General features: G+C 36.2%; 3 protein-coding genes across 3 annotated transcripts in view; all 3 read left to right on the top strand.

Moving 5' to 3' along the window:
- The window catches only part of LOC142354290 (contactin-associated protein-like 2), a 149,243-nt gene that overhangs the window by 45,629 nt on the left and 80,134 nt on the right, over positions 1-23,480 (top strand). The window lies entirely within an intron of this gene.
- Positions 14,147-15,493, top strand: LOC142353916 (putative acetyltransferase DDB_G0275913). The gene has a single exon (XM_075406145.1). It carries the CDS (start codon positions 14,735-14,737, stop codon positions 15,305-15,307), a length of 573 nt encoding a protein of 190 aa, XP_075262260.1. The 5' UTR covers positions 14,147-14,734; the 3' UTR covers positions 15,308-15,493.
- LOC142353931 (putative acetyltransferase DDB_G0275913) lies at positions 21,099-23,335 on the top strand. Its single transcript, XM_075406162.1, has 2 exons — positions 21,099-21,792; positions 22,689-23,335. The coding sequence occupies exons 1-2, from the start codon at positions 21,709-21,711 to the stop codon at positions 23,268-23,270; spliced, it is 666 nt and encodes a 221-aa protein (XP_075262277.1). The 5' UTR covers positions 21,099-21,708; the 3' UTR covers positions 23,271-23,335.

Below are 23,480 nucleotides of genomic sequence, written 5' to 3' on the forward strand. Positions count from 1 at the left end.
CTTACAAATTGCGTTATATAGCACGTTACGATGTAAAAAAAATTCGGATCTTTTCCGTTTGTGCCCCCAGTCTGCCATGCCCCCCCCCCAGTTACAGAGCACGTGCCATTACATAGTATATCATTATGTAAAAAAATGGCACGAGAGTCGGGGGGTGCAAATAATATGCAAATAAATAAAATAAAGATAACTCATCAGATAAAAACGGCAAAAATGTTATATGGTTAGTCAAGTCACTGCCCCGGGAAACCATATAAAAACTCAAACCGTAATCCCAAACGAATTTCGAGGAAGTCTCGGTTATGGGAGTCTCGTTTGTGCTTTCCATGCAAAATTGTTTTTGGACCTTTTTGACTTTTCAATTGAAACATTCATACGTGATTTTTGATTTTTGATTCATTTACATTTATTTCTCAATAAAAAATAGAACAATTGGACCGAATTGGCGTTTTATTAGTAGAAAAAGCCGAAAGAAATTTGGGGGAAAATGGTTAAAATTTTTGACAAATCTCAAAAGTGGTCTACAATTACTTCTAATGACGTCATCTGAAATTCGACTTTGTTGCCTATTTACAAGCAAACCTCTAGACTGAAGCTGACTGTAATTGAAATTAGCCTCCACACTTCGTTCGAGAGCAATTCCCCAGAATTATTTGGTTGTTTTGAAATTCCGAAGTTTCATAAAACTATCATATAAAGAGTGTAGTTACGTACCGATCTCCAAGTCTATATCAGTAATGGGGCGAGTATAAATCCAAGTCTTATTTCGTTTTCACTACTGAGCAAGTCGTAAAACCAGTGTCTTACAAGTCTGACAAGTCTCGGCCAAGACTTGGGTAACACTTGCAAGTTGATTCCAAGTCAAAACCAACTTTGCAAAAAATTTCGCGTAAAAAGTTTGAATTGAAATGCACTTCGCAACGTGCCACGATTTTCGCATTAATTTTTGGCCACTTTCCTGGGTGTGCTGTTAAATGATGCCGGTGGCATATCAAATTGTATAAAAGCACCCCGGGGGTCTATTTGGCACAAATTGAGAGTATTCACCGTGTTCTGGGCCGTTTTCAGCCATTTTTCAGCCGTTCCAGCCCCTAAAATAACCAAAATCACCGATCTTTTTTTCAGATAAACCAAATGTCGAACGTTGCCAACCGAGAGTCAACTGCCACTTGGTGGCGAACAACATGACCTCGGGCCATCATGGAGACTCTCACAGTTGCACTCTTTTTAACAATTTTGCCTCGGTTGGAAACCTTCGAACTTTGGTTTATATGATAAACCAAATATTGAACGTTTCCAATCGAGGCAGTACTGTAAAGGGATGTTCAACTGTGAGGGTCTTCATGATGGCCCGAGGCCCTGTTGATCAACAGCAAATGGCAGTTGACCCTATTCTTTTGCAAAATACTAGAAATACAAATCAACTGGAAAAAGGAATTGGCAAAAGATGTGCCTCAATTCAAACTTTCCCGTGAACCTATATTGCTTTCTAGTAGTGCCAGCGTGTAATATTTATTCATTTTTTAACTGGTTGTAACCGCGGTTAAAAGACTGGGTATAAATGTTGGTTATAATTGATTTTAGTTGGAATGAGTTGTAGGTTATATGCTCGGGGGACATCGCTCGCTGGTCTTTTTTTGTCAGATATAGGTTGAAACAAGATGTCATATATATAGTTTTCGGCTGTTTTTTTCGGCCGTTCCAGACGGTTTTTCGGCTATTTTTGAAGTTTTTTTTACTATTTTTGACGTTTTATTCGGATTATTTCGAAGTTTCAGGACGTTGTTTTGCCAGCCAAGACTTGGATTAAGACTTGCCAAGTCTTGGCCAAGACTTGGATTAAGACTTGCCAAGACTTGGCCAAGACTTGGATTAAGACTTGCCAAGTCTTGGCCAAGACTTGGATTAAGACTTGCCACGTCTTGGCCAAGACTTGGATTAAGACTTGCCAAGTCTTTGCCAAGACTTATATTAAGACTTACCATGTCTTGGTCAAGACTTGGATTAAGATTTGCCAAGTCTTGGCCAAGACTTGGATTAAGACTTGCCACGTCTTGGCCAAGACTTGGATTAAGATTTGCCAAGTCTTGGTCAAGACTTGGATCAATGTTTGCCAAGTCTTGGCCAAGACTTGGATTAAGATTTGCCAAGTCTTTGCCAAGACTTGGATTAAGACTTGCCACGTCTTGGCCAAGACTTGGATTAAGACTTACCAATTTTGGCCAAGTCTGACAGGTCTTAAATGTGTTATGATCTTATCTCCAAATTAGTACTGATAGTTAGACTTCAAATTAGGCTTGCCAGTACTGATATTGACTTGGCGTTCGGTACGGGGTATGAAACAGAAGCTGCATTTAAAAATACTTTTTAACAATTTGACAATTGAAGCGCGCCCGCTATAATTAATCTCCGAAAACAAATATAACAGTGCAACTAAGGCTCAGAGATTTTCATCATAAGTAACCAAAAGAATCTAGTAAAAAATTTTGTTCTGCGTTTTTGACGGAATAACATAATTCGCTCAACTGGAGACGCCCATTGCCATCCAGGATGAAATTGTTATCCAAAGAAAGGTACTTTTTGTCCCCCGCCCCTCTGCTTGTGGTTTGAATGCCTTTGGTACAATTTTGCTCTCAACTGCAATCAATTGTTAAAACATTAGTTCATCTTGATCATTCGAGTTCTGTTGGTTCGGTTGATATTTGTTCGGTTGATAAAAACCAAATGCAGAGTATTAACTAGCAGTCATTATTCACTTTTAACGACAAAAAAATTTGCAACAAAAGTATTTTATTTGTCCCTTTACCAGCAAACCCCGGCAATGATGAAAGTGATAATTGAATCAACTTCGTTGGAAAACAAATAATTCGATATTAGTTGGTTCTTTCCATATTAAACACTTGCAAAAAAACTAGCAAAAACAAGATGGGAGTTTCAAACGGAAACTGTTTTTAAAAACGTTTTTACACAATTTCAAAATGAAGGGACTGCTGCTTCAACTCTTCTTCGAACAAAAAATTGAAAGAGTATCACAAGTGAATCAGAGATTTTTATAACATGTAAGCAAATTCTGTCAATGAATTTTGAAACTTACGTTTTTTGACCGAAAAACAATTTTCATTCAATTTAATTGACCTTTGGTATCCATCATGAAACAGTCGATACAATATCAGGTACTGTTTGTCATTTTCTCCTCTTTTTGTCTTTTGAGATTGTCCTGTGGTACTGCGCCATTCTCAACCTCAATCAATTTTATAAAAAATTTCGGATGGTTGCCGGATCATCTTGCCAGATCATTGCCAGATTTTTATTGAGTTGCGCTTACGAGTAATTTACATAACGAGTCACTAGTTCATTTATTCCAAACGAACCAGGTGCTATAATAAAATGTTATTGTTTCAGAATCTGTTTATTTGAGATATTGAGCAAAATAAATCTCTTGAACTTGTAACTGAGCAATCAATTAAACACTTTAGTCTTCTCGAACTCACTTTTTTTACCCAAGCAAACATTCGGGTTAAAAATCGGCTGACAGATTTTTCCAATATTTCACAAGCAAAATCAAGTGTTAAATTCTAATTTATATTTTGAAACCCAACTGGTAATACAACAACAGAACAACGCGCGGACAGCGAGGCATTGGAGATAAGAGGACTCCGATAAGAGGACTCCGAACATGGAAATGCGTTATGAAAAATAGAAAATTCAATTGAAATCGCAAATTGCAACAAAAAATGTTACTCTTGAGATTTTACTATAAGCATTACCGTATAATGCGACTTTAGTTAGATCTCTCCTCCATCGGAGCGCAAAAGCCTGTCCCAAAAGATCAAATTCTTTACGAAACTGAAAAATGAACTTTCAAAACTACTGTCAAAAGAAGATAGAGAAAAGAATGCGTCGTGGAAAAAAAGCCATGGATCCAATGTAAACATAAACTGCATCACTCTTTGAACTGCCCGTTGCTAATCATTTTGGCTCCGACGACATCTGATTGGCTACCATATCTGACCGATCGATTGCTGGTTTTGATCCACTCAATTCTCTTGGAAGCACAGACAATTCAAAAAAGGTTTTACTCCGGGTAATGTGTGCTCCACCGTAAAGTCTACTTGGTATTTTGTTATAACGACAAAAAGCTCTGAGGTGTTTTGGATGGGCTCTCATGGCCAAAAAACCAGCTAGGAAATCAGTCAACCTACCAACTATGAACAGGCGCCTCAAAAAACCAGTCACCAAATAAACCACATATTGGAATGAACCCCAGAATTTAAAAATGAACAAAGCTATTAGAACATTCTCAAAATCATTCGTTTCTTTCCTCACTCTCATTTTTCGATAATTCGATTCAACTTGAAAAAGAGCCTTTAATAAGACCTATTCGATTATGATTATGTATTAAAAAATAATAATAAATTATTTTCAAGAACATAAACATTGTACTTGCAAGGACATCAAAGACTTGAGAAGCCTGTATAAAGTCGTCACGACTGAGCAGATTTTATGTTTTGAATCACTTCTGTTACGTTGATTGAGTACCGATTGACTATTTTCACCTAAGGGAGCAAAAAAGATCTTCGGTTCCGCATATGTAATTGTCCCGAAAATTATGTAAAAACGGCTTGGCGGATCCAAAATTTAGTCTTAGGAAGTTGTTTATTATGCCTGGAGATACATTTAAAATCTTTTTAGTAAGTCGCCTACCCCTGTTACGTATCATCTTTGTATTTTCTTCGGTTGTTTTGCAAAATTTCAACTGGATTCTTTTTTATCTGATTGTAATAACCTAACCTGTTCTTTATCAAACAATTCCGTATAGAAATGTTTTGTTTCGCCTATTTCTCTATTTAATGCTTATCTAAGAACTTTACCAAGTTCGTATATGCAAAACTTCCTCACATTGCATAGTTTGCGTTTCACTCTCAAATTTTCGACTAAATCGTTTCTCTTCAAATTAAAGATTCGTTCTCCAAATGAATCCTACCAATCTTCAATCCATAGTGTATCAAAATACAGTTCAGCGACTGTGATATTGGTTTCTTCAAAGTCACTACCCATATATTGCATCTATAGCACACAACAGAACGCAATATATGCAACACTAAATGACTGTGTTTTCACATTGAAACAATAACTCCAGGAATTGCATAAGTTGAATTTTATTAAGGTCCACCATGACCGATTAAAAAACTAAAAAACAAGAGGAAAACCATTCACAACAAGGCATCACGCAACTGGAAAAACAACAATTAAAGACGAGAAAAAGATCTTTTTAGACACCTCAGATGATGATGGTGTAAATGAGATAGAATCTTCCATAGACAGTGGAAGTAAGCAAAACTGAGCTTGCCAATAATTAAACTTATGCCAAAAATGCTATCAATCAGCTAAATGCTAGAATTGACGCGGCTAAAACTGAAGCTAAAAATCGGAGCTTGCAACCCCTAAGGGGCAAAAGAAGGCAAGCAAGGCTGCCAAGGGAGGAGGTGAATCTTTCTCGAGTCCTAAAGAGACTACTGGAAAGAAAGCAGCACAACAGAAAATTCCAAGACTGGAGTGAAAATCAAAAGATAGTAAATGAAGCAACACTCAGGAGCAACCTAAAAGTGATGATAGGGCACCAAAAATTGCTACCAGGTCTAGCAGCCAAACAAATTGGTACCAGAGAGGTTCGAAAAATAATTTACTGATCAAGATGAAGAGCACTTCAGGAGTGAGGAGAGTGATGATAAATTTGTTGCAGAAAAATTCACAAATAATAGACTCAAAGAGAAAAGCAAGTGTTTCCGCAAATGTTGCATGATAAAGCATAATTATATATAACTAGCATAACTAGTATAGCTAGCCATTTTTGCTTCTACTTCACTTCATGTTAAATATACGGTTAGGATTTTCAAAAATATCGTTTCAACAGAAACTGTTTTCAGGATCCCAGTAATAATTGTGATAACAGAATTCCAGTATCGAAAGCAATAGAAGAGGGTATTTTATTATAAATTGAGTTTCAGTCAAAGATAAAATTAAAATTTTTAATGTATGAGGCGGCATGTACGGTGCCTGCACTTAAAACTCAAGTTTGAAGTACGAACATCACAACTAGGAAAAGAAATGCTAATTGATGTCGAGATTTGACAGGAAAATGCCATTCTCAAAGTGTCAACAGAGTACTTCCTAAAGGTCGATTATCATAGATATGGTCGTGCATGTTTTTTTTTTCAGAAAAAAATAGCGCTCAAAACCATCTGTACTTCAGTTTGAGATATGTTGACTAAAGTATACCATTCAACCTCGGGTATTATTTTGTTTCTCAAAAAAGGAAATAGACTGTAAATAAGATTTCGAAACTGTTGAGGTGGATTATCAAAAACTTTGATTTTGATTAGAATCATTAAAATATTTTCAATAAAATCAGCTTCAAAATAAATAACGGATGGCGCGGCACTGTTCCAAATTGCTGTTACCGGAACCGTTTTTGCGATCATATGTTTTTAAAAGCTATGCTACACGCATTGACATCTATTAAGCAATTCAAAATTGGCAGTGAAAAGAACCTGTGAAAAGTGGCAGTAAACGGCGCTGAGACCGAAGTTGATGAACGGCCGCCTTATTTTGCTCTAGGGTTACAAACGTCGGCAATTGATTTCGGCCGTACAATATTTGAGGTCACTTAAGAAAGGCTTTGATGAGACAGAGAAAACTTTCAGATAACATTATAATTAAAAACCAGTAGTATTCCATGGGAAGCTAGCTGAGAGTGTCCATCAGCCTTGTGAAAAAATAATAGATTTTCTCGGTTAATCGCAGACGTTAGCTTTAAAAGCGTACCCCAAGAGTCAACTGAGATAAAAAGAACTTTTCATTTTGATGGGCTTCCTCGAAGGCGTAGAAAAAAGTCAGACACGACTCGACATGAGAACGAACTTAGGCGACGCGGATATGGATTTAGACAAAGCTTTAGAAAGAGCTTTACATATAGAAGCAGTCACAAGAATTGAGGAGGAGTGCAATGAGCCTTGGTTTTCCGCAAACAAGTTGAACAAAAATTCTCAATTAGTTTATTCAATTAATCAATTATTGATATAGTGAGACTAACTAAGCAAAACGGTCAACGTATCAGAAAAATTAATCAAAGGTTATTATTGCGAGGAGCTGCCTAAAGAGGGCTACCTAAAGATTTTGTATTAATCTAAACAAAGTTATAATTTTGAGAGAAACTTCGAAGAAATTTGACTTTGTTATAACCAGTTTTCCAACTTAAGCGGAGATTGTATTAACGATTAAAGTATCAAAACATTTTTTTTCAAAAGCGTGTCAGCGTCCTAGGGCACATTATGTCCTCAAGTGCAGTCGTGGTCGACCCAGAATTAGTCAGGGCGGCCAAATTTATAAAAGAGCCATCTTCTCTGAAAGACGTTAGGGCCCTTCTAAGCTTTGTGGACAATTATTATAATATTAGTCTGGGTTTTGAAAAAACAGCAAAACGTCTCTACAAGCCTATAAAAACCGAATTATTTCAAATTAAGCCCCGGTTTTTGTTAAATATGGATGCTTCGCTAACAAGCTTTGGAGCAATTTTCAAATTAAAACAAGGAGTGATTGCCGAAAAAAGAACTATTGCTTACTAAACAAGAAAGATTCGCAATTGTTCATTGGACGCAATTATTCAATAGATGTTTAATGGGACAACACTTTCTAATTTCATTGGAGTTTAGAGCTCTCGTGTGGATCTACAGTTTTGAGGAGCAAGACGATGTGGTTGCAAGATGGATAAAGAAAAATTGGTAATTGAATTTTGACATCAAGCGTAGAGCAGGAAAAGAATTTCACACACTGACTGTTTATCGCGCATAGACACAGAAGATGAGCAACAATTAGCTTTAGCTAACGCCATTGCAATCGACTCAGTTTATCACATTATTGATTATCGAGTCAAAGGCGGCATTTACACAAATTGCTGAGAGTAAAATTGCAAGTTTCGCAGCAAAGCAACAAACTACTCAAAAAAGTCATAAACAAAAAGAAACTTGAGTCAAAACACCTAAAAAGGGGCGTCCAAGGATTTGTGGAAATACTGGATTCAGTATAAAAATTTTTGTCTCATAAAAAGATTTTTAAAATAAAAAACAGAAAACAGAACCTAAGTTTGAAATTGTTTACCAAATGCTAGTGAGGGCTGGAGGCCTAAAGAGAATTCTGGAAAAAAACAGCACAAAAATCTCCAAAGCTTTCGTTACAAACAATTCAAGAGTACTAGAATCGATATAACCTTAAACAAGGTGTCTTGTAGAAAAATTTGCCAGAGCAAAAGATTTGCGGTATCAGTTTTTGGAGATATGACCATCAAAGTCAACTGACTGCTAGGGGAAAAAATTTTATGTCCAGTGATCGATAGATATAGTGTAACATAGTCAAAACTTCATGAAAAGGGGTTAGTTCAAAGGTGCTATGTATACTAAGCCTGCAGAGTGTGTTTAACCTTCAGGAGAAAAACTGATTGGAAATGTGGTAATCAATGGAAAAATCTACATCTGAACAATTTGGGGAAAGCTGCTACAAAGAATCATTTAAAGAAACTTTTAAGGAATCCCTAGGTTTTCTGAAAAATGTTTTCATCAAAACCACATAAAACAACTTAGTGAACTTAATTTTGAAGATCAAGGCAAGCAAAGTGGTCAAGCCATCAAAACCTTTAATAGGAAGCACCCTGCAAACTTTGTTGATTACAACAAGACAACCTATATCATCTAAAAAATTTTGCACAAAAACAAAAATGAAGATTTTGCATTGGAAGTTTCAGAGAAAAGCAGTTCTGTGTAGGTATACATATGGCATGATAGTAGCAACAATAATTAAAGTTGCTTTTTGTGTATACTATGTGTATACTTTTATGTATGTATACTATATGCCCAGTTGTAAAAATTTTATATCCAAGATTTCCCAAGGAAAATACTTAATGGAATCTTGTCTCTCTTGGACTCTTGAACTTCTGGCACACGCCAATATTTTTTGCCGAGCTGTTCAGAGCGAAGTGGAGAGCCAAAACAATTGACTGCAAAAGTTCAAAAGTGGCAAAGAAACGAAACCAGCGGTGAGAACGAAATTGACGAAGGGTCGCAAAATTTCTGTGCCGTGCTGTTCAGAGCGAAGTGGAGAGCCAAAACAATTGCCTGCAAAAGTTCAAAAGTGGCAAAGAAACGAAACCAGCGGTGAGAACGAAATTGACGAAGGGTCGCAATATTTCTCCTTAAGATTACAAAAGTCGTCTATTGATTTCTATCGTACTTTCAAGTGACACTAGGAAAGTTTGCAGACATCATTTTAATGAGAAATCAGTAGCCTTCTAGGGAGGCTAACAAGAAGGTTCCACAAGCCTGGAGGAAAATCCACAGATGTTCCCGGTTATTTGCAGACGTTTGCTCTAAAAGCCTAGCTCCAAAAAGTCTTTGATATAAGAGAACATCTTACTCTCCGGGAAACTCTCAAATTCCAGAGCATGTGTTATTACATTGTTAATCTTTGTAAATTAGGGTACGTGTGGCGGCTCTTTTCTGTTATTGCCCCACACTCCATTTGCATCCCCACCCGCCCCATACCTTTTATAGCATATTGGTTTCAATTCATATAATTACATATGCAATTATATACAAAAGGCAATTAAAATTTAAAAATGCAGCGAATTTTTGAAATTGAGACTTATACAGCAATTACATTTTGCTTATAATGTAATCAGACAAGAGAATAATGCGTGTTGTAAATATTTTTAAGCTTTTCTTTCACACGAATAGCTTTATTGTACTATTTATTTTTTTGACAACAGGAAACAAAAATTCATCAATTCATCTACCGGGACCTGTAATTTCTGACTAGAATAAGGGATCAAAAAATACATATTGGAGGAGTGTAAAAAGACTCGCTATATAATGCTGTGGGGCAATAACAGAAAAAAACCTTGCGCCTGGTGGTGCAAATAATATGCGCCTACTAGTCGTGGAAAAATTTCGCCTTTTAGCAGCTCGTGTTTTAAAAACACGTTTAAACCAAAGCGTGTGTTTTAAACTAATCTTATTTCGTGTGAATTTTACAGCGTGAACTTTACAGTTAGAATACTATTCCAATAGTCCAACGCAAAATATTAGCTTTTGACTTTGTGATTATATTTACATTTAATTATTTAAATAAACAGCTGCGACAGCACAGTAGGAACGCACCACCACACGAGTGCGGAGTTACTCTGGTGGAACGGAAGCGCAGACCGGGGTAGGTTTGTTACCCCGGCTCTCCGGGAAAAGACTAAAAGGATGTTGCTTCCTTTTCCTTTTAGTTTTTCCCTTTCTTTAGTTTACCCTGCTTCCCTCCTATTTACCCCGCTTCCCCCGATTTCATCGTATCACTGGCTGTTGTGTGAAATACAACTTTTGCAAGAAACATTAAAGAAAGTAACAAATAACGAACAGAACAAATAACGAACGGAACAAATAACGAAGCCGCATTCATGACAGAAATAAACAACGAATTGCTCATTCTGGGTACTGTTTCGCCCCCCAAAGTAGCATCCTTTGAATAAAAATCTGCATCAGAAGCCCAAATCAAGCCTAAAACTGTTCCGAAAGCTGAATTTATCATGCTTTTTACTCGCGAAATCCTTCTAAATAGAGAACAACAAGAAATTTTATATCAAGAAACAGTAATGAAAATCAGGAAAAGTCTACCTGAATCGGAAAGGAATAGCATAACAGTACGGAGAACAATCATAGAGAAATCAGATGGGAGGAGGCTTCACGCAATCCGGCTTTTGGCATCTCCAACAATGAGACAATCAATATCAGAACTCAAGATTAGTTGAATAGATGTTAGGGGAAAGCAATTAAGTGCTTGGGGCCAAGAGAAAACATACCTAACAGCTTTTCAAAGGACACAACCCTACATCTCCGTAATATACCACATTTTTCACTCAATACTGCAATCAGTGATCAACTTGGGCTCACTGATACGAGGTTTTTAGCTCCAATTAAGAAAAAACGATTCAAAGTTAACACGGTGGATGGTATTTCACTGGCACAGCGCAACCTGAAATTTTTCTCGAGCCAGCGCAGCACCAGAAGATGTTGAAAAAATGGGCAAAATAAATTGTACTCGGGCATTCTCAATGGGGGAATTCGAATTTTTTGCAAAAATTCCTAGCTTATTGGAAAACAGCTTCTGCAAAGAACGAGAAATGCATTTTCAAGGACATCACAAAAAGTATTGTAGAAGTAAGAGAGCGCACGAAAGAGAAGAAGCATGAATGAGAAGAGATAAAAACCACGACGCTGCGAGCAGAACAAAGAATGAAACGCAAGCCACAAATGCATCCAGTCCTTCTCTTGAAACCCAAAGTAAAAAGTAATTTAATCAGACAATCGCAAATGCGATGGTAAGCGATGAGACGGAAAAAGAGGGCAGTACTTTTCCAAGCAATACATATTAAACAGAGCAAACAAACTTGGAATCAATAGGAAAGATACGAAGAAGTGGTCTTACGAATAACAAAATTGAAATCGCAACCACAAAAAGGAAGCCTCCAACATTATCAGAGCTCAAAGAGATAGACACAAATGAAATTTAAGATGACGACTGGGAACAGTTGCGCCTGCTTCAAAGCGCAAAACTGCTAAGATTTTTAAATCAACATTTAGATGACTCTGACCAGGAGACACTTCGTTGCATCTGTTTTCAAGAGGTAAAAACGGAGATACTAAACGAAGAGATTTGTTCAATTTTGAAACTAAAAATTTTTAATTGTCGCTTTATGCCCAGCAATGGACGTAGAGGTGGACTGCTAACATTTCGGAATAGCAACGTGACTTCTAAGCGCACAAGCAGCATACCGTAACATATTTTTGATGGACGACGTAGCCTTGAATTTTGAAGAAAACAGATTCACCCATAAAAGCAAAAAAAAAAACAGGAACGCAGACAAGAATCGATTGTATTTTATCAAACAACCTTGAAAGTTTTAGTGACGTCAAACCCATAGCAACCAAATTGAGTGATCAAAACTGTTGAGGGAAATTTGAAGTTTGAAAAGAGGAGACAATTGGGTTGTAGATTGTGGAGTGTGGAGGCTTAATAACAATATCCTGCTGATCAATCATGAAACAATGAAGAACTACTTGTGGAGTTGAAGATCAGATTAAATAAACATAACGAACAAAAGCAACGATTGCGACATGTTCTGAGAAGCATCTGCATCAACAAAAAGCGCATCGATAGCAGCTATAAAGAAAATTTGCTTCGGATTTTGAAAGAAGTCTCTTGTGAAGAAGAGAGGTGTTGTTTAGCTGAAATTTTGAAGGACCCGGAACAAGTGGAGGCGACACAATTGCTAAGGGTAAGGAAAAGCACGGTAAAAGAAGCATGTAACGGAAACCTAAAAACTCTCAAGAGGTGGGTAAAGCGTTGCCAAACAAAAACTATGATACACGAGCTGCTTTTACCAAGCGGTGCTAAAATCACTAACACAGAAGAAAAGTTGCCTGAATTCTTTGATTATTGAAAGGACTTTTACACGGATAATCAATCGGAGTCTTTACACAGATTTGAGGTGATGCAGTATTTCAATAAAAATATCAGCGAAGAACAACGCACTTTATTAGCTGGAAAGATTATACGTTCAGATGTGGAAAGAGCAAAAAACAGTTTGAATATTTACAGGAGTGCTGGCCCAGACGGCCTCACAGCTGAATTTTTTCTTTATCACAGGAAAAATCTTTTTCTACTATTCTATGTCCTGTTTTTCAGGTAATACTAGATGGCAAGAAATTTCCTATCTCCTTTTACAAGGCGATTATCAAGCTATTACCGAGGTAAGAGGGGATAAAAGATGCTTCCGGATTTTCCAAAAAGGCTTATCAACACTGACTAAAAAATCTTCTCGCATCCGATTGCTAATGGGTTCAAGCAAGTGCTTGCACTTATCATTGAAAGTGATCAATATGCTTATCTTCCCGGCAAATGTGTCCATGTTGCCATCAATGACCTAAAAAGCCGTGTCGATTCTCTTATGGACAAAGAATGTGTAGTTAGCGTTGACTTTTCAAACCCCCCGACCGTGTTGACAGGGTGTACTTTTTTCACAACATACTAAGCTGAATTTCCCTGAAAGTTTAGTACGAACACTTGAACGCCTCTACTCAAAAAATGCAAGCCCATATCAGCGTAAACGGGTACCAAACTAAAAGAATAAGGCTGAGAAGGGGCGTCAGGCAGGGACGTCCGCTGTCAGCGCTTCTCTTCAATGTTGCCCAAGAGCTCCATCTTGATATTTTGCGAAGTCATCCTTGGTCAAGTTTTGCAGTGTCCAGACGAGAAGTGGCGTACACTGATGATGTAACTGTTTTCTTGCACAAATTCGCAAATCTAAAACTTGTTCTTGAAAATAAAAATTTTCGGTCGTGGAACTCAGTTCAAAGTAAATCGCAATGAAAGCAAAGTTCTATGTGCAGACGAAAGAGTAGCAACTGCAACAAAAATCAAAATCTTGGGTTTATACAACTGACTAACTTTGGAAGCTTACGAAGAAAATATTAAATTATTGGGGTAAATTTTAAGCGATATCGAGAAGTAATTCACTAAGTTCATGAGTTTGAGAGCGCAAACAGTTGATTTGAATACTTTTTGTGTATCACGCTTAATGAATATTGCAAGACATATTAATGTACCAAGGACTTTAATTGAAGAATTTCAATCTCTAAGTTCGAAAGCAATTTGCGGCGAAGGCAAGAAAACGGAAATAGCTCTCTGCCATCTTTAATTTAAAGTTAACCCCGGTGGAATTGGCTGGCCAAACTTAAGACTGAAAATTCTTGCAGCAAAAGTAATTGACATTAAAAATTGTCTCTTTGAGGATGATGCCAATTGTAAAACAAATTTTCTTAAAAATTGGAATAGTAGGAACCGGTGAAACGGCATCTTTTGAGCGAAGTAAAAAGCGTCGGGTTCTTTCTACAAGATCAGAATATTTGAATCAAGAAGAACGCAAAATTTTTTCATGTGACACGCTTTTATAGACAGAGGAACGTGGAAAAAATTCTCGAAGAAACCTCGGAACGATGAAAGCTGGGAAAAGCGTATTACGAAAAGTTCCGAGTAAATGGAACTAAGAAAACAAGATTTCTGTAAAATTACAAAATGGCTTTGGAGTCAGAATAAATTATTGGGCTTTGAGAAGAATATCTTTTTTAGTTTACTGTACAATTGCATTCCGGATAAATAAGTTCTTTGGAATCGGGGTCTGAAAAGCAATCCTATATGTTCTTCCTCTTTCGAAAACCTGAAGCACTTATTTGACGGTTGCCCCGTACTACAACCATTTTTATACAAGCTTGGCGTTGAAAAACAGTGACCTCTTTACCGAGCTATCGACAAAGAAAGTCAAATCGGCAGCAATTGTTCTATATGACGCCTGGACGTGTGAAGCTGATGAAACTTTATTCAAACTTAACTTACTGATGAGTGATTTTAAATAACGTTTTTTTTAAATCGGACAATTGTAGATCAATTCTATAGAAATTCATTTATTTGCATACTAAGCGGGGGGAGAGTGTGCACAAACGAAAAATATCCGAATTTTTATGCCGGAAATGCATGAAGATAGGGGGATATTGTATTTCTCATTCCCGAGCATTTTAGTAGCCATAAAAGTAATTGGTTCGAGGAATTCTTTGATCACGTATCTGATTCGTCATTTTGGCAGATGGAAATGGTGAACTCGGAGAAAATGCTCCGAGGTGAATTGTACCTGGCAAGTGATCCGCAACTTACTGCTGAGCGGGAAGCTGTCAGGCTGTTAACAGGGGAGTTTAATAGTCACGTTTCGTACGCAGAGACTGAGAAGAGAAAAGAGTTAAGTTACAAAATTTTCCCAAATTCTGGCAAGAACCTTCACATTGAACCTCCTGTTTTCTGCGATTACGGTTACAACATGAAAATCGGCGATAATTGCTTTTTCAATTTTAATTGCGTATTCCTAGACGTTTGTCCAATAACCATTGGAAATGCAGTAAAATTTGGACCGAATGTATCCCTATACGCGGCCACTCATCCATTGAATGCAAAAGTTAGAGCCTCTGGACTGGAATATGGTGAGCCTATTGTAATTGGAGATGATGCATGGATCGGAGGAGGTTGCGTTATATTACCTGGAATTACTATTGGTAAAAGTGCAATTGTTGGCGCTGGTTCTGTAGTTACTAAAGATGTTCCAGATGATGCTGTGGTTGCTGGAAACGCTGCCGAGGTTATCAAGATGGTTGATAATAGTGAATGAAATTGTTTTCTAGCTATTGATTTGATTTTTAACATTGTCTACCTCAATATGAATGTTATCTGAATTGCTATCTGTTGTCTGAATGAGTATTTGTGTTGGTGCCTATCATTCTGTAAAACTCCTTTGTGGAGGATATAATTGCCTGAATAAGGTCACAACAATATGGAATTTAACAATTAGTTTTAATCTTTTAGTCAGTTAGCGATACCTTTTTTAAATGTTAGTTATGACTGCTGAAAAACCATGCCTGAAATGATGTTATTTATTTGAGAATCTCAAACGATTTGTAAGTTGAACGCTTGGTCTCCCCATTTGAAAACCAAAAACGTCAAATAAAAGAAAGCACATTTTGGGGCACTATATAGATGTATAAATTCTGACAGTAGTCAAAGGTCAACGAGCATCATCCGCAAAATTTGTTTGACTTCAGAGGATACAAGTGATGATTTTAAATCGAGATTTCAATAGAATTTAAGGTAATTTAAGGCAACAACCGCCCCTTTTCCGCTGCATGCGAGGCTCAAGGAAACTCAGGCGGCGCGAAATTGTCGATGCTTCAAGAGGACCTGTGGTTGAAGAAGGGAAGCTGTTAGTTTGACTCATCTACTTTCGCCATTAGTTGTTTGTGTTTAATGCTGTCTGTCTTTTGTTTTACATTTTAATCAGCTGATGTTTTTGTATAATATCATTTTTTGATAGATTTGAACAATACGAAATGCTCTATGAAGACGTAGTGCTGGAGGGCCCCGGCCCAGCGAATATTCATCTAGTGTTCAGGAGGGACATTTCTTAATTTTGTTTTTGTTTCTACTATGGCTCCAATGGAAGCTTCGACAACTGAACTCCGGCGCTTAGATCGTGCGCCACGGAGGCAGATTATGGAGCTGCGAAAACGCGTGGAGCTAATTTTTTCGATCTTTTCAATTTCTTTCAAACGAAGTGTGTAGCAATTATATTGGTCTATAACCTTTTTTATGCCATTTTTTGCTTGACCGATATTTCGTCTGACACTTTTGATGACCTTTCGTCCTCAAAAACATGATAAAAAGTGGAGCCCGAGGGCATTAAGTTTTGTGGAGCCTTTCGGCTTTTTAGACTTTTTGTAGTGTGAAGGGGGGTCTTAGAGTTTGACCCTCTCACCTCCCATTTCACCCCCAGAACCACCAGAAAATTAACGACGTTAGTCGTTAATGTTCTGCGTCCGGTGTCAACTTAGCGCTAGCGCTCTAAGGTCTTTATTTCGTTGATAATTTACGGTCTAGAGTTGGTTTGTTAACAAATGTATGTTCTGATGACTTCTTTTTTGTCATCGAAATTGTCCAATTTTTCTCAATTAATTGTTTTGGTAGTTTGCATTTCTCATAGTTTTCATTGTGTAAAGGTTTTTTTTACTGAAACTGACATTACAGGAAACCATTCCAGTTTTCCTAACTTGTCATTTTTTTCTTATTTTGATGTTTATCATAAGGATTTTATGCAATCGTGTTTCCAGCATTGGACGGAAGCCCGCAAAACGGGGCAAATTAATTTCAGTGTCCCAGTTTGTCATTTTCTTTTGAATCCAATCATTTAAAACTAATGCGGCGTCACTTGTTGATTAATTGCTCTCAAACGAAGTTTTTAGCAATTATATTAGTCCTGGCGGTCTCTTTTTATGCAATTTTTCGCTTGACCGATTTTTCGTCTGACGCTTTTGACCTTTTCAATATATAATTTAGGAGTCATGAGACTCGTAAAAATTAAGATTTTTTCGTGTAATCTCAAAAATTATCCCTTATTCTGCATTGAAATCATTAGAACCTGATCTTCATGAGCATTCTTTTAAATTTAGATATTCCAACTTCGGGTTTATCTTTCTTTTACTTAGATCGTCTGCAGATAAGTACATGCCTGCGTGCATGACCGCGGACAATTTACACAATTTGAAGATTTGAACGTAAATCTGTAGTTTTCTGAAAGCTCTCCTTTATAATTTTGTAGGCCAACTCGTGGGGTGCAAACCAATTCCTTTTCGTGTTGGTCAGAGTAGCTCAATTGCAGCCCAGTTGTTGTTAGGAAAGTTGGTATAGTGGAATTTGAACAAAATTTCATCTGAAAATGATATGAATCTAATGATTAAGCACGCAAAGATTATTAAAGAATCGTCTCAGTAGAATGCATGAGCGGGTAATAGCAGAAAATTACTTTACTCAATTGAGATTTAGCTGTGCTTGATGTTATCTATCACGTAAATGAAGAGTAGCTATTGTCTAGTTCGCGAAAGTACGACGCTACAAAACGGTGGAATTGATTTTTCCTACTCACATTTTTAGATAAAAATGGAAGATTCGGAGGAAAAGAAGAAAATGCTGCGTGGTGAATTGTACATGGCCAATGATCCACAGCTACTTGCCGGTCGTGAAGCTCTCAGAGTATTAACGCAAGAATTCAATAATTACATTTCATATGGAGACATTGAAAAAAGAAAAGAATTGAGTTACAAAATTTTTCCAAATTCTGGCAAAAATCTTCATATTGAGCCTCCTATTTTTTCCGATTATGGGTACAATACTAAAATCGGCGATAATTGCTTCTTCAATTTCAATTGCGTTTTATATGACGTTTGTCCGATAACAATAGGAAATGCCGTAAAATTTGGACCTAATGTATCGCTCCACACAGCCACTCACCCTTTGAATGCGAAAATTAGACGTACATGTCTGGAATATGGAAAACCAATTGTTATCGGAGATGATTCGTGGATGGGTGGAAATTGCTGTGTTTTACCAGGTGTAACAATTGGTAAACGGGTTATAGTGGGAGCCGGTGCTGTAGTGACCAAAGATGTTCCGGATGATGCCGTAGTTGCCGGAAACCCGGCAAAGATTATCAAAATGATTGATAACAGTGAATGATTGTTTCTTCCTGTAATCTATTTTTGCATTAGAGATTACACTGTCTACCTCGTTTTATTTTTCTTTGTAAACAGAACGCTTGTGCTGTAGTTTTTATAATTGCAGTAGTAATAATGCAGTATTTTGTACAAACCTTTATTTTTCTATTTTCTTAGAGCATCAAATTTAAGAAAAAATTTACTCAATTTTAAGCAGTATTTAAATTTCCGGACCTGTGTTGTTTTTTAATATGCAATATGAGGCTTTTTTATGCTCATTATGGCACAAGAATTGCTAAAGATTTTCAGTAGGCGCTCCGTAGGAATGAATGTCGAAATATTAGAGCTTTGTTGACTACAGGAAGGCTTTTGATCTATTAGTCTATTGAATTGGTTCATTTGCAACACGCCACAATCGTGTCTTTTAAGGCCGGATAGCGAGTCTGAAAATGCTACGTTTATCCGATTCTCGGAAACTTGTCGAGGGGCACGGAAAACAGAATGAGATCTGGAAATTTCATTTAGACGCGCGCAAAAGATCTTGTTGAAACCAAAAATAACCGGCGAATAGCTGGGTCTACTAATTCTAAGTATGCGAATCAGACCTGACGGACTTTTCAGGTTTCTTAGACCAGAAAAGGGAGCATCGAAAAATCGAAAGGAATACTAAGAATTTTGTACTTCTTTGAATTTTTTCGTCCATGTGGCTGAATTTTTTGTAATTTATTTTTTTTTGTAGAAACAGTTGTTTATTGATGCTACTATAATTTTTTTGTAATTGATACCACAAAGGTTTGTGGAGTCTTATATTTATCTTCAAGAGTAAAATGGGCACATATTTCTCAAATTTAAAGTTAATTTTTGATTTTTTGTTAATTTCTTACCTTAAGGATCATTGAGCGGACTGTTTTTCCAAAAATCAGTGCACATGGTAACGTTCGTTTGGCAATTCCTGCATTGAACAACTTTTTGAACGTGAGGATTTTTTTATTTTATGAAATTGTACACATACTAATCCGTTTTTTTGCGGTTGTCCAATTTTTCTTTGTTTTGTTTGTTTTTGGTTTTAATTAGTAATAAATGCGTTTCTGTGCTCAGCCAGTGGTTTAATTTTGCATTGAAAACTGGTGTAATTTTTGACGTTTAATCTGTTCGATGAAAAATTGTTTCTTAATTACAGCTTTTAAATATTTTTTATTTATTTTTGATTTTTTGCTATTTACAAAGTATTTTATATTCTCAATCTTTGTTTACCTTTCAGCGAATCGAAGAGCAGAGAAAAGAGTGATTATGTGTTCTTATTGGTTTTTGAGAATAAGACAATTAGGTGTGAAAAATTTTGCTAAGGAAGCAAAATTTTTTATCACGAAGCTTTTTTAAGGCTGTTTTTTAGCTTTCGCTCGTTTTTTTCTTTCAATCATAATTGGTTCTCACAATTATCGTGACTAGTTGTTGTGTGATTAAAATCAGTTTGAAGTTCTGGAGCAAATCTTACACTTTTAGATTCAATTTTCAGCTATTTTTACTTTTTTGCCTATTTCTTCAATTTTTTTATAGCATTTGTGGAGTTGTCTGGTTGAGATAAGTTTTTCTACCAGCTTGTATGGTATTTCATTTTGATTGACAATAATTCATGTGTATGAAGAAATTTGACTAAGTTCAAGCAATTTTGTTGGTTTTTGCGTGTTTTTAATGGTTTTTTTTTCTATTTCTGATCTTATGCCTCTCGCTGTAATTTGCGTCGCTGACTTTTAGTTTAGAGTTATTTTATAGTTAATGCTGCTGTGAGGTGAAACGTCAAGTTTGGACATGGTGCTTTTCACTAAAATAAATTACACAAATTTTGTTTTTCATGTTTTTTGTTTTTCATGTTTGAGTCGCTGATCTAGCCAAAGAAGTTATAAATTGTTTTCGCCGTATAATGGCAGGGAAGTAATTTGTAGGCTAATGATGGTACTTTTCACTTAATTAAATTAAACATTTTTCTGTTTCTTTTAAAGCTTTTTTTACCCTTTTCATATTTTAATTGTTGTTTTTTACTTCCGTCAAATGTTGGGTTAGTGACTGACATAGAAGAGGCCGATGTACATTTTCGCAGATTAATGATTCGGAAATTGCATTAAGCATTTGTAGAGATTTTTTATTGTATTTCCGGTTTTGTCCGCCATCATCCCTTTTCCGTGAGTTTCTCTTTATCAACATATTTTGTGAGATTGTGTGCCAATTGTTTATATTTTGTTGCGAACTACCTGTATTACATGTGCTTTTACCAACAGTTTTTGTCGGGGTCGCAACTAAAATTAATTTTAATCAGATGGTGTATCAGTGTTTGTCAGTTAGTTTTCTCATGATATTTTTCCTGTTGTTTCAAGATGCTTAGTATAATTATGTAGAATTTGCATTGGATTAGTGAAGGTGGCCTTTTTTCTACTTCGAGTTCGTTCTGAAGGTTAAAAAAGTTTTGAAATTGAGTAGAAAACACACTAAAACCTTAGAACGAGCCTGCAATTAAAATTAAAGGATTTTGGTTGAAATATAGATTAATATAATCAAATTTCAAGTGTGAATTTATTCAAGTTTTTAGTACTTGTGTAAAGAGAAAGTATAAAAGATTTTCTGTGCTGAATACATGATGTATTTAGCTAAATATCTGGGGGTATTGTGCTAAATACTTGGATCGGACAAAACGTTTTCCTTTTTCGTGAATATCAGTTTGGACTGTGTTTTCTATTAATGAGATGTTGTTCGATATATGCCTATTAAAGAGATATTATTGGGATATGCCAAGACTTCTTTAAAGACTTAATGTAAAAGCCTTTTTAACTGCCATGGGAACTTCGTTATTTTTTTTCTATTAAGAATTTATTAAGAATTAAAACAAATCTATGTTATCAAACTTTGATTCGGAATCAAAAGTTTTTGCTCATTAAAAGTTCAGATAAGGAAGTGTTTGTTTTATTGAAGAATTCTTCATTCTTCTCAAACGCTCTCTATAACATCAGTCTTGTTCTCCTTAAATTTCAGAATTCTTCTCTTTTCAATCTTCATTGAAATCTCGAAAATTATTTACGTTCTCTCCGCTCGTTGGGTGAGACAATACTTAAAAAACGAAGGTCCCCTCTCATTGGGTGACACCTCTAACATGACTCCACTCTTCTTGGAGTTCACAATGATTGCCCAAAGTAGAATTTGCCCAAAAATATTGCAAAAGTCGGGGTTACGGGACTCGTGCAAGGAACATTGTAGCCGATCCTCGTACAATGACAACGGAAACCGACTGATCCAATCTATCAAAAGCGATCGCATGTCCTTGCGACTGATAATTCCTGCTGTCAGCTAACAGAGCTATGCGCTTCAACGTTTTCTTGAGAGTAACTGTCAGACCGCCCAATGACTCAACAGCAAGAGGAACAAACAAAATTTCTTGCTCAGAGCAACTATTAATCATAGTTAATAGAACAAGCTGATAGGGATGAATATGGATATTGCATTGATTCCACTCTGTAGAAGACAATGAAGTCAACTTTCAATGAAGGCAAAAGAATCAAGATCAATAAATGGAGATGTTACATGCAATAGGAACAGTTTGCAACAGAAGTCATGGACCTCTGAGGTTGGCGGAAGTGCCCCCTCCCCCACACCAGCCCACCCTATGTAGAATATATCCTTTTGGAATTGATGTTTCTCCAGCTTTGATATATATATATATATATATATATATATATATATATATATATATATATAAATTGTAATGAAAAGTCACGGTTCTTGTAAGGCTATAGAAAACACGCATTACATTGTTAACAAAAGATTAATGAAAACAAAGTTTTTGTTTATGAGGTGATGGAAACGAGACTGCTATAACGAAACATATAAGTGACATCTTGAGACCAGATTTCTAGCTTATCATAATTTGACAACTTCATCTAAGAATAAACTACAGATGGTGACTTAATTTCATTTTGAAAGAAATTATCTATTCGTTTCATAAATTTTAAAGCTGCGGAGACCCTATAGCTTTAAAAAAACACTTGAATACCAAATGCATACATTAGTTAGCAATCATGTGCAATTCGGAAGTATAAAATATTTATTGAATTTTACTAATTATTTCAATAAAATATAAAAACATGTCTAGCATGAAGTAAACAAGTCGTATTCTTTGTATAAATGTGTAAAAACCCACCAAATCAAACACTTTCAAACTTAAAATCCGTCTATCGCGATCAAATTGAACCATGGAAAAATTTCTTCTTAAAGAAAGAAAGAATTTATTTATGTGATCAGGTAATACAAATCCAACATCTAATAATAAACAAAATAATTCTTTACCGCATCCAAAGAGGACAGTAACGGATACTTGTACCCGCAAATCCTTCCCCAGTAAGACTCTCTAAACTTGCAATCAAGGTTTAAATAAGTTTGAGAGTAAAAAGGGAAAAAGTTTTAAAGTCCTTAAAGTTTTTTGATGCTTATTTTTCCCAATCAACTGAAAGCTTTATTCTTCAGTACAAAATGGAGGATTCAGAGATGAAAAAGAAAATGCTGCGGGGCGATTTATATTTGGCAAGTGATCCGCAACTAACTGCAGAACGTGAAGCTGTCAGATTACTAACTGAAAAATTCAACAGTCACGTTTCATACGCAGAGACTGAAAAACGGAAAGAATTGAGCTACAAAATATTTCCAAATTCTGGCAAAAATCTTCACATTGAGCCACCTGTTTTCTGTGATTATGGCTACAATATGAAGATTGGAGATGATTGCTTCTTCAATTTTAACTGTGTTTTTTTGGACATTTGTGAAATAAAAATCGGAAATGGAGTTAAATTTGGACCGAATGTATCTCTATATGGAGGAACTCACCCAGTAAATGCCAAAATTAGACGCACGGGTCTGGAATATGGAAGACCAATAGTAATTGGAGATGATTCGTGGATGGGTGGAAATTGCTGTGTTTTACCAGGTGTAACAATTGGTAAACGGGTTATAGTGGGAGCCGGTGCTGTAGTGACCAAAGATGTTCCGGATGATGCCGTAGTTGCCGGAAATCCCGCAAAGATTATCAAAATGATTGATAACAGTGAATGAATGATTCTTTTACCGTGTTGACCAGCATAAAATTTGTTAATAATTTACTAGTGAAAGGGAACCATTACGGAATCATGGAGAATTCATATAACTAAATTGTTAATGGGCTTTAGTAAAGATTGATGCTCAGCGAGTATATAGTTGAGTTTTATTTAGATTCTCTACTAGTATTTTTATAGAACCTTTAGTATTTGAATAACCTGGAGAAAT

This window comes from Convolutriloba macropyga, chromosome 15, assembly GCF_964194025.1.
Source record: "Convolutriloba macropyga chromosome 15, txConMacr16.3, whole genome shotgun sequence".
Classification (NCBI taxonomy): domain Eukaryota; kingdom Metazoa; phylum Xenacoelomorpha; order Acoela; family Convolutidae; genus Convolutriloba; species Convolutriloba macropyga.

Bases quoted from the DNA above. Each gene is read 5' to 3' on its own strand.
- LOC142353916 (XM_075406145.1), top strand. From the start codon at position 14,735: ATGGAAATGGTGAACTCGGAGAAAATGCTCCGAGGTGAATTGTACCTG.
- LOC142353931 (XM_075406162.1), top strand. From the start codon at position 21,709: ATGAAGGCAAAAGAATCAAGATCAATAAATGGAGATGTTACATGCAAT. The intron at 21,793-22,688 runs GTTGGCGGAAGT...TTTATTCTTCAG, and splicing joins AGAAGTCATGGACCTCTGAG to TACAAAATGGAGGATTCAGA.